Source organism: Marmota flaviventris, chromosome X (genome assembly GCF_047511675.1).
Source record: "Marmota flaviventris isolate mMarFla1 chromosome X, mMarFla1.hap1, whole genome shotgun sequence".
NCBI classification, from domain to species: Eukaryota; Metazoa; Chordata; class Mammalia; order Rodentia; family Sciuridae; genus Marmota; species Marmota flaviventris.
Window position 1 is genome coordinate 26,236,569 of NC_092518.1, and position 12,424 is coordinate 26,248,992.

The 12,424-nt window shown below is 32.3% G+C and overlaps 1 protein-coding gene across 7 annotated transcripts in view; it reads right to left on the reverse strand.

Annotated features, from left to right (window-relative positions):
- The window catches only part of Dmd (dystrophin), a 2,062,171-nt gene that overhangs the window by 1,591,284 nt on the left and 458,463 nt on the right, over positions 1 to 12,424 (reverse strand). For 6 of the 7 annotated variants that reach the window (XM_071606753.1, XM_071606749.1, XM_071606750.1 and 3 more), the window contains exons 8-9: positions 3,295 to 3,476; positions 1,990 to 2,121 (exon numbers count right to left, since the gene is read on the reverse strand). In XM_071606753.1, coding sequence (XP_071462854.1) covers positions 1,990 to 2,121; positions 3,295 to 3,476 — 314 coding nt within the window. The remainder of the gene's footprint in view (positions 1 to 1,989; positions 2,122 to 3,294; positions 3,477 to 12,424) is intronic. The other variant, XM_071606751.1, reaches the window with a different exon arrangement.

The window sequence follows — 12,424 nt, forward strand, 5'->3', positions numbered from 1 at the left end:
GTTATGCTTCTTTGCAGACCACCAAAAACCTGACAGAATCTAATCCAACCTGTCTTTGAGTTCAATGGAAGTGGAACAGACACTACCTGTAGGGGGCAGTGGAGAATCAGTCCTTACAATATTAGGGAAAAAAATTTCTTAGTATGACTATTGAGGACATAAACTTATCAAAGTTAACTACGTGTAACATCATTTTCTGATGCGCTCCCTTTAGTAACCATCAGAATATGTCATTACCTATCTCTTATGATTTGTGCTGCTTCTCTTCTAAAAAAAGAGGTTTATTTCAATAGCCTATGTTAAATAACACAGATAAGCAAATTCAACTGAATGTTTTATGAAATATTATATATTTAGTAATATTTACATGAAAGTAGACTGAGCATACAGTTTGGCAAAATTTAAGTCCATTTACAATTATCTCATTAAGGAGTCATACCTGAGCAATGCCTTAATGAGGTGGTAATGAGGTACAAATATACTGCCAGAATAGACATTGGAGAAACCCTTCTAGAAAAGGCAATTCAATAAAGGGATAATGAGGGGGAAAAATCTTATATCTTTCTCTTGGTTTATGCCCCTTTATTTTAGGATGTACTCCCTACTCTGTAAGTGTTGGTGGTTTTCATGGGATAAGTGTGATTAAAAAGAGCCTAGAGAGTAAGGGAAGAATAGATAGATTTAAACTTTAAATGGAGATTAAAATAGTATTTCCCACCCATAAGGGATGTTAAAAGGATTAAATTAGTTCACATGTGTCTTATATGAAAACACTCAATAATGTGTGACAGAATTATTATTTTTAACTGCTAATAAGGAAACTGGTTGTTTCTTGTTTAAGATTATACAACTCATCTTTTTGAAAACTTAGAAAATGAATTGAAGATGAGGCTGAGTCACAAAAATCTTTCTCACTCAGTCTCCTTTATTTGGCTTTGCAAGAAACTAGCCAAGGATACAGGCGTAACTCTGCACTAAAATAAATGTTTCCTTGGGGGAATCTTCCACAGTTTAGAATTTTCAGCCTCATACATCAATTAACTGACAAATGAATTGCTAATGATATGTACAACACTACCTTAAAAAAATCAATGAGTCTCCAAAAAATGTATACTTTCAAATTTACCAGTAGGATCAGGTGAATAATTTCTAAACTCCTTTTCATAGTTCAGTTCTTATAAAAAACACTTCCTCAAGAACTTTTCAAACTACTCTAATGAGCCAAATGAAGCTTTTTTTTTTTTAAAAAAAAGAAATTCTTGCAAATCTAGCAACTCTAGTATGTATCATTTCCATGCTCTAACACATACAAGGCTATGATTTCTTATATTTTTAGATTTTTCTACAATATTGCAAGAGTGGAAAACTCCACTGAGAAAATCCCTCATGTAGAAACTATTAAACAGTGCATAGAATCTGACCTGGTTCTGGTGTGACTTTTTTTTTTAATAAATACTTCAAATACTATTATATGCAAGGTTTATATGTGTGTGTGTATGTTAAATAAGCAAAATTAAAAGAGATGATATGAAGAAGGTTGCAGTTATATTTTTCATAAACTTACTTTAAGAGAATAAATATATATAAAAACTTCTAGTTTCATTTATAGATCAGATTTCTAGAAAAAGCCCCCAAATATTATAATTAGAAATGTTCATGTATTTATCTACATTTTTTATAGTTACAGATATAAAACTTTTAATGATCATCATGTTCTTTATAATCATTGGTAGCCTTTGTGAAAGAGAACCTTAGAAGTAATTATATCATAAAAGTACAAGTCACTATTTCAAGCATCTTCATTAATGAAGAATCAACATATACTAAACCTAACAAAGCATCATCTGAGAATCTGATAAGACTGGGGAAAAAAAAAACAGCTTGAAGAGAGGAAAAAAAAAGCGCTGACAATTTCAAACAAACAAAAGAAAAGTCAGATTATCTTGGAAGAGTTCTCTGTTTTGTAGAAGACAGTAAATGTTGACAGACCTGTGAAGGAAATGGACTCCGCGAGGGGTCAGAGGTGGTGACATAAGCAGCCTGTGTGTAGGCATAGCTCTTGAACCGAGGCTTAGGCGAGGAAGATGTTCGCTCATAGCCCTGTGCTAGACTGACCGTAATCTGCAGAGAAGGGTTTTGGGGAGGGTGGACAGACAGGAGGATACATGGTAAGTAACCCTAGAAGGACTACTTTCCAACATGCCAGAAAATAGAGCATTAAATGGAAATGATGGATGAAATATTTAATGCTAAACACAGATAAGTGATATCAGAAACAAATACACCCCAAGAATTGTGATGCTTACAATTCTTGTGGTGCAGAACAGATAATCAGGGAAGATAATGAAGATGGGTTTGAACCATGAACATTTCAGAGAGACACAACTCCAGTACATATATGGTACGATGGTCTTCAGTCTTACAAAAATAGGCATCCAAAGGCAATTTTCTCTGAACCCAAAGTAAACAAGGCAAAATTCATCAGATCAATACCCTGGAAAGGACTGAAGCTTTCATAAACTAAATATAGAACTAGCTCAGTAGAGTGCGAAAATTAGGCTTAAGAACTTTCCACGCCTTCAGCAGACATTTTGCTAAAGGCTTTTTCATCACTGTTTTTGTCTATGAAAAATACAAGAAAACACCCAAAATTTCCCACTGTTGAGAGCAAGAACAAACCAATTAATGGAAGAACCCCACTGCAATCTATAAAATGATTTAATAAATATTTTTATCACATGTATTCTCCATTTAATTTAAATTAGAAATGTTTTTAATCACTTTTCAATAATATTAACCTTTAATAATTAAAAATTGCTAATGCATCAATAAATTGCCTCCAAAAAATTTTAAAGTACATTATTAAACAGAGAATTTGCCTTTGATCTTGCTCTGGTAATTTACTCTTTACTCTATTTGATGGAGAGTTTGAAGTTTAATATGCACATAAGCCTGCCATTTTTTTTCCAACTTAAATATGCATACAACTTAAATGCAATATATTCTGTATTCTATATTCCTATAATACAGTGCATATCAATAGTAGAGTACTTTAATATATGCTTTAAAAATAATATAGTACATATCAGAAATTTAAAGGCTTTCATTATCTCTTTTTGTCACTGACTTTCTATGTATATGCACATTATGCTATGTATACATATGGTGATATATGTGTGTGTATATATATGCATGCATTAAATAGGTATTTTTATGTGTGATACTTAAGAATGTATATAAACGTATATAAAGTAGAAAATATCTTTGATATTAGTTGTCATTTAAATCCTTTACCTGTTGAGAATAGTGCATTTGATGATGTAATTCAAAATGCTCTTCTCTAGTCACTTTTGAAGACCTTGGCAACATTTCCACTTCCTGGATGGCTTCAATGCTCACTTGTTGAGGCAAAACTTGGAAGAGTGATGTGATGTACATTAAGATGGACTTCTTATCCGGATAAGTGGTAGCAACATCTGTAAGCACATTAACACCACACATCAATTTTTGGTTTCTATATTTGAGACTCTGAAAGGGTAATGAACAAATCAATGTTACAGGAAGAAGACAGATTAATGAGCACTCGATTGTCCATGAATGTCCTCTAGAGACTAATTAGAACATGATAATCAGGCCTAAAATATCCCTGCAATTTGGCAGACCAATGAGATGAGCACTAAAGTTAATTTCTTTTGCTTCTTCACATAAAAACTTCATTCCGTAATTCTTTTTCCTAACTCAAATTGCCAAAACTCACCCATCTAAGAGACTACCTTTCATTAGAAACAAAAATAAAAAATTACACTTTCCTTTCCACAGAAAGTTATATTAGCATGTCAATTAAGATGGTGCATTTGTGATTAAACAATTAAACAAAAAGGTTTAATGACTTGGCTCCTAGTAAACAAAACTGACACCTCTTTATTACATTTTTGCTGGTATTAAAGTATGTAAAGAGCTATTTCTGATTCTGTGTAAAAATGAGCCATGTATTTCCTCAAAAAATAAAATAAAATAAAACACCATATATCATATGGATAATGATTAGTAATATTCACTAAGTATATTAATGATATTCGTTTCCCTTATGGTGCATCTGTTAAAGTAGGATGTTACTTTCCTTCTTGGACTTTCAAAATATATTTAAAAGTCCTCCACATAGAATGACGCTGACTTCATGTCATTTACTATATCCAGGGAGTGATATCCAGTGAATATCATTTACAATATTCAGTGAGTTAAGTGTGCATTATCAATAATAATTTGTAATACCATATATAAAATGGAAACTCCTTTGAAAGATTTTTGTGCCACTTGGCATTGAAATTTACCCAATGTGCTCACCCCAGGGAAACAAGATATAAAAAATATCCTTTGTGTGAAGTGAATCATTAATTCTAGAAATAGTAAAATGTAAATAATTGCATTTTACTATTCAGTCCTTAAGAAGAAGTAAATTCTGCCATTTGTAACAACATGGATGAACCTGAAAGACATTATACTAAGTGAAATAAGCCAGGAACAGAGACACAAATAATATATGATCTTATTCATATGTGGAATCTTAAAACATTGAACCTGAAGAAGCAGAAAGAAGTGACAGTGGTTTCCAGAAACTGGGAGGGGAGATTGGGAAAATAGTGGCCAATAGATTTAAAATTTGAGTTAGTTGCAATCAGTTCAATGGATCTACTCTATGACCTAATTAATAACAATGTATTATATCATGAAAGATTGCTAAGCAAGTAAATTTTAAGCAATCACCACAAAAAAACATGATAAATATGATGTAACGAGTATGTTAGTTTGATTTAGCCATATCATAATGTGCACATATTTCAAAACATCTGATTATATACATGATACATACATATAATTTTTACTTATCAATTTAAATAATTACTTAATCAATTTTAAGACAAAAAAGGATACCAGTAGTCCTGTCAAGAGGCCAAGGTAACTCTGAGGCAATGTAACAATGTATTTTTCTTTCCACATATTTATCTGAGTTTAACTATAACCTTGAAAGGTATCTTTAAAATATGTATATTATAGGCAGGTATTCTGATTATGAGTGAAAAAGTCAAGAGTAAAATTTTAAGTCTGCTAGCACAAAAGGAGGTTGAACAAGTCACTTAATCCTTTGTAAGTAGGACCATAAATTAATCAGAGTTACTATTTTTAAGGTACTTTAAAAAAAGAATTAGAGAGGAGAAAAAAATTAATTTTCCTTGGTCTGCTTCTATCCAAAGTATATAGTGCTTCTTAATATTTAATGTGCATATGAATCACCTGGGGACCATTTTAAACTACAGAATGTGGTTCTGTAGGTCAAGGGTGGAATCTGAAGCCTTGCATTTCCAATAAGCTACCATGTTATATTAAAACTGGTGGCCTGAGGAACAGATTTTGGGTAGCAAGTTAAAAAAAATGCATCTAATCATCTACCATTGGGATTTTAAATACTTTTTTCAAAAATATATTCATTGGGCACTTCTATGTACGAAGACCAAGGGGTACAAAGTTATACATTTACTCTGTGCCGTATTTGCAAATTTAATTACTGACCAACAGATATTAAAGATAATATTTTTCAAGTACTATTTATAAATAATTAAAAGAATATTTTGAGCATGAATGCTACCTTTCTTCAAAATCTACTAATTGGGAGGAAGGAGGGATGCAGAAATGTGAGTCAATAAATATGAAGTTAGTTAAACAGAAGGAAGAAGTTCTGATATACTACTGAACAGTAGGGTGACTAGAGATGATGATAATATACTGATTATTTCAAAAAGATTGAAAGAAAGGATTTGGAATGCTTTCATCACAAATCAGTGATAATGTTTGAGAATATAGATATGCTTACTCTGATTTTGACATTCTAAATATATATATATATATATATATATATATATATATATATATATATATATATATGCATTGAAACATTACATAGTGCCCCATTAATACATAAAACCTCTATATTTCAATTTAAAAAATAACTAAGATCCTATCAACTTTGTAACTCTGAAATATAAAATCTCCCAGTCATTTTATAATTATTTTTCAAGTATTTTTCCTAGTATGATGAACAAATGATTATAACTTGAAATTCAAAAATGCTTTATTTGGGGCCTGGGGCTGTAACTTCGTGGCACAGTGCCTGCCTAGCACTTGTGAGGTTCTGGGTTCGATCAATAGCACACCCCCTAAAATAAACATATAATAAAGGCATGCTGTCCATCTACAACTACCAAAAAATTGCTTTATTTCCTTCTTATAAGTAACGAGTCAATTTACCATGTCATGATATCTTAGAGCTCTGTTGGGTGTCTTAATTGAGAAATGCATTGAATTATAAAAAAAAATGATCCCTTGCCTATTCACTGCTATGTTTTACAGATGTGTATGTGTGTATATTTGGCCTCAAATATATGCCATAACAAAAAAAGAAAAATTATTAAAAAAATTATTTAGGCATTATCACTACTGCCCCAAGGAAATAACAAAAATTGTAATAGAGTGAAAGTAAATATTAATAAATATCAGTTAGGGTTTTCAAGATGATAGGATAGAGGAGGTCACTTTCCTAGCTGCTCCAGGGTGAGAAACCAAAAAAGCAGACAGGCAGATTCTCTGCAAGGTGGGTGAACAAAAAAGTGGCGGGTGGGGACTTTACTGGAATTAACATCTGGACATTCAGAGTAGATCTGGGACTCAGGAGATTGGATATAACAAAATAAGGGGAAAAAAAAAAACCCAGCAGCGTAGCCTCTGCCACAGCCAGGCAGTTCCTCTACCAGCACAGTGGAGGGATAAGGAAATTAAAGGAATCTGCATTTATCAGAGGCCCCAAATGTGATTCCATATTTAGAAGATCCAAAATATTCCACCAGAAAACTTCTATAACTAATAAATGAATTCAGCAAAGTAGCAAGATATAAAATTAACACCCATAGATGCCCTTCAGTAGATGAATGGACAAAGAAACTGTGGTACCCAGTAGAATAGTACTCAGCAATAAAAGAGAATAAAATCATGTCATTTGCATGTAAATGGATGGAGTTGGAGAATATAATGCTAAATGAAGTTAGCCAATCCCCAAAAAAAACAAATGCTGAATGCTTTCTCTGATATAAGGATGCTGATTCATAGTGGGGCTGGGAGGGGGAGCATGGGAAGAATAGATGAACTCTAGATAGGGAAAAGGGATAGGAGGGATGGGGGTAGAAAAGATGATGGAATGAGATGGACATCATTACCCTAAGTACATGTACGAAGACATGTATGGTATGAATATATATTTTGTATACAACCAGAGATATGAAAAATTGTGCTCTATGTGTGTAATATGAGTTGTAACGCATTCTACTGTCATATATAATAAATTGGAATAAAGTAAAAAAAAATAAAAATAAAATGCATTTCTATACTTCAGTGATGATTACACTGAAAGACAAATTAGGAAAACTACACCATTCACAATAGCCACAAAATAATAAAATATTTGAGAATCAATGTAACAAAAGACGTGAAAGACCTCTACAATGAAAACTACAGAACACTAAAGAAAGAAATTTGAAGAAAACCTTAGAAGATGGAAAGATCTCCCATGTTCTTGGTTGGGTAGGCAGAATTAACCCTGTCAAAATGGCCATATTACCAAAAGCATTATACAGATTTAATGCAATCCTATTCAATTCTTCATTGAAATAGAAAAAGCAATCATGAAATTTATTGGGAAAAATAAGAGAACCAGAATATCCAAAGAAATTCTTAGCAAGAAAAGTGAAGCAAGGAGGCATCACAATATCAGACCTTAAATTATATTATAGAGCCATAGTAACAAAAACCACATGGTATTGGCACCAAAATAGACACATAGACCAATAGTACAGAATAGAAGATACAGAGACAAACTCACATAAATACAGTTATCTCATACTAGACAAAGGCTTCAAAACATACACTGAAGAAAAGATAGCCTCTTCAACAAATGGTACTGGAAAAACTGGAAATCTATATGTAGCACAATGATATTAAACCCCTATGCCTCACCATACACAATACTCAACTCAAAGTGAATCAGGGACTTATGCACTAGAACAGAGATCCTGTGCCTAATAGAAGAAAATGTAGGCCCAAATCTCCACTATGTCAGCTTAGGAACTGATTTCTTTAATGAGTCTCCTGTAGTGCAAGAATTAAAATCCAGAATCAATAAACAGGATGGTATTAAACTAAAAAACTTCTTCACAGCAAAGTAAACAGCCAATAACGTAAAGAGAAAGCCTACAGAAGGGGAGAAAATCTTTACCACACATACCTCAGATAGAGCATTAATCTCCAGGATATATAAAGAACTCAAAAAATTTAACACCAGAAAAAAAAGAACAAATAACTCAGTCAATAACTATGGTAAAGAACTGAACAGATATTTCAAAGAAGAAGTTCAATTGATCATCAAAAATATAAAAAAATGTTCAACATCTCTAGCAATTAGAGAAATGTAAATCAAAACTACATTGAGATTCCATCTCACTCCAGTTAGAATGGCAATTATCAAGAATACAAGAAACACTAAATGTTGGCAAGAATGTGGGAAAAAAGGTACACTCACATACTGCTGGTGAGACTGCAAATTGGTGAAACCATTATGGAAACCAGTATTGAGAGTCCTCAGAAAACTTGGAATAGACCCAATATTTGACCCAGTTATCCCTCTTCTCAGGTTATACCCGAAGGACTTAAAATTAGCATACTACAGTGACACAGTCACATCAATGTTTATAGCAGCTCTATGCACAACAGGTAAATTATAGAACAAACCTAGGTGCCCTTCAACAGATAAATGGATAAAGAAAATGTGGTATATATATATACACAGTAGAATATTACTCAGCCTTGTAGAAGAATGAGATGATGCCATTTCCCTATAAATGGATGGAGCTGTAGAATAACATGCTAAGAGAAATAAGCCAATCCCAAAGAACCAAAGGCTGAATATTTTCTCTGATATGCAAATGCTAATGGGAGGGGAGCTAAGGAAAAATAGAGGTAATTTGGATTAGACAGATGGGAGTGAAGGGAGGGTAGGGGGTAGGAAAGAGTGTAGAACAAATTGGACATTATTACCCTATGTGCATATATGATTACACAACTGGTTTACCTCTACATCATGTACAACCAGAGAAATGAGAAGTTATACTCCCTTTATGTATGATGTGTCAAAATGCATGCTGCTGTCATGAATAACTTATTAGAAATAACAAAAAAACTGAAAAAAACACAAAAGTATATAAATATCAGTCATTACAATAAATGTACACTTAATCAACAAAACTAATAATGTTTTACCTTAAATTATTACTGTCCTACCTCTAATATCATGTTAGATTCTATGGGGCCAGAAGCCAGAGGTCAATAGTTCTTTTTAAAAGAAAATGATTTAGAACTTCTAACATGTTTTTAATTCCTTGAATATGTATTGCTGAAGATCTTTTATATTCAAAGAATTTTAATAGATTATCTAGGAGATTAAAAGAGATTTCATGGATTCCACTCAAAATTAAGAATAATAAATAATAAGAAAAGTACAAAATAATTTCATTGCTGAATAGAATTTAAAATGTGTTCCTCTATTTGGTACAACCAGTGCTTAAACATGTTTATATTTAAAAAAGTTATATATCATTGAGGGATCAATGATTTATAAATAGGAAACTTAAGTAAGTATGTATAGAATTCTATAAGTATGGAAATGAAGAAAGAGGGAAGAGTATTTGAGGTAGTAGAATAACATGAGTAAAGGTGCAGAGGTAGGAAATGATTAAACATGTATTGGGAATAGTGCTTTTGACTTTCTTAGCCAGAGGGGGAAGTAGTGAAAAATATGATAAAACAAGTCAGTTGCATGTGGAACATTGAGGGATCAGCAGCAAAATAGAAAACTTGGCTGTAGTCCAATAGGTTAGAGAACCACTAATTACTTTTGCACAGGAATATGACACTATCAAAATTTTATTAAAATACAACTGTTATATGCAGAATGGATTGATGGAGAGAAAACTGGAGGTAAATAGAAGGCAAAGACCATAATGCAGACAGGAGTTATTAGAGAACAGAAATAATACTGTGTATAGAAAGAATGGAATACAAGGAAGCATCACAAAAATTCTAAGATTCAAAATGACTTCATTCAATTTTCAAGTCATGTATTCCACATTCTTTGGAAATGCCTGTATAAAAAATCCGGTGCTAAGCCCTGAGAATAAAAAAAAAATTCAATAAACTGAGAATAAGATGAAGAAGGAGAAGGAAGAAAGGGAAAACTGATTGTTCTGTAGCCATGGTAACAAGTAGCCATCAACAGGAATTTAAATCAATTAGCTGCTTCTGTGATTGTTACCATGTATACCTATACCTTCCTTCTGAAAGTCTGCCAGTTATGAGTAGTTTTACCCCAATGAACATGAAGTCCAGAAAGTAAATCCATTAATAATAGTTTCATCTGAATAATCATACTTATAAAGATGACATCAACCTACTCCCATCTCTGAATGTTCCCAGATCTCTTTTCCTTTAGGTTTCCCTCAAAATCTAGGAATACTCTTAAAAAAAAAACTTTGGCTAAGGAACTATAATTTCCTCTTATATAAGTAAGCAATAAATTCAGCTTTGTGCTTTTGTTTCAGATAGTGGGTTATGGTCTCATTGTTTAATAAAATTCAAGCAATGATGTTCAGTATTTTGTATTGGAATGTACAATGAAACAAATCATTTAGTGAAATGCCATCATTTTTCAAATGAAGAAATAGAAGCCCAAGATGGTTTTGTGGCAAGTTCAAAAGCTAGTCAGTATCAGATTACAAACCAGTCATTGTACTATACTGCCTCATATCTTTACCCTCACTCTCCCAGATAATGCTTTTAGTGTATTTGAAGACCCAGAACTTCAAATTAATTATGGTGAAACTCTGATCAATGTGGTTCAGTTATCAAACAGTATTTCCATTTTCTATATTAGTAGTTATTTCTCTTTAAGTGAGGCATAACAAGAATAAATATACATAAAAATGAAACTTCAGCAGTAATCAAAAAAGGCAAATTAAATAAAGGTGTGAGTTTTAAACCATATTTATTTGCTTTCCAAATTAACAAACAAGTATAACAATCAGTGTGCAAGAGTTTCAGTGATTTGGCAAGACTCCTATTTAACTTAAAGAGTACCAGTTGTTTTTGTCTTTATGAAAAACATTTTGGCAGTGCTTATCAAAACCTTAAAATCAGAGTTGGGGTTGTAGCTTAGTGGTAGAGTGCTTGCCTGGCATTTACAAGGCCATGGGTTCAAACCTGAGTATCAAGGAGTTAAAAAAGAAAACCCTTAAAATGATCATTTTGAATGTTCCAGTAATTTACTTTTAGGAATAGACCCATAGGAAATGGCAGATATTTGAATGAAGATTTTATTAATGTCATGGAAACTTTAAACAGTATTTATAATGCAGAAATTAAAGCAGGCCAACCCAAACATCTTAATAGAGAATGACTGAATATATAACTGTGTAGTAATAGTACAAAGCCATTCAAATCTTACTTTTAAAGAATATTTAACAATATATTAAAATCAATACTTTATGAAATAACATCAAAACAGCAAAATCTGTAATTTATGTAGAATGTCATAACAATTTTAGAAAAACAGACCAGGGAACATATTTCAATATATTAGCAATGTGGATATGGTAGTAGCAATGAAAATGCTTTTCTTTTGCTACTTCATCTTATCTATATTTTATAAATTCTCTAATCAACACACATTAATTTTATAATTAGATAAATATATTCTATGGTGTTAATAAAGAATCCACAAAGATCCAAAAGGAGACAATAAAACTTTCTCAAAGTTTGCATTCCCTATGCCCTCATCCCAAAAATGTCAATGCAAATGAGTTTGTTATGAAACCGGTGCCTTCCACAAAACTATTCTTATCTTGGGCAGTCACCCTCAGGAAAGTCCGATTAGCCAGCTGCCAGGCATAACCTTGAAACACCTCTGGGAAATCTAAACAAGAGTCTCCACTGTCAAAATCTGAGGTCAGCTTTCTTCCCAGAGAAAGTCAGGAAGTGAAATACTTGATTATAATGCATAGCATGTGTAATTGGAAAGAAGCAGGATTTCAAAGATAACATGTATAAATGTGCCTTCACAAAGCTTTGGTAGGTCAGCCTTATAAGAGTTTTATTGTTTTAAGAGGGGGAATTTCTTTTAGCAACTACGATAAGAACAAACCTGGATCATTTCCCAGAGTTTGCATGAGGAACGAAACAATTAAAATAAATAAATAAATAATAAAATCCCTATTTGAAAGAGAAGGGAACAGATGAGCTGGGGATAAGAAACTTGTACTCCTAACCTAGA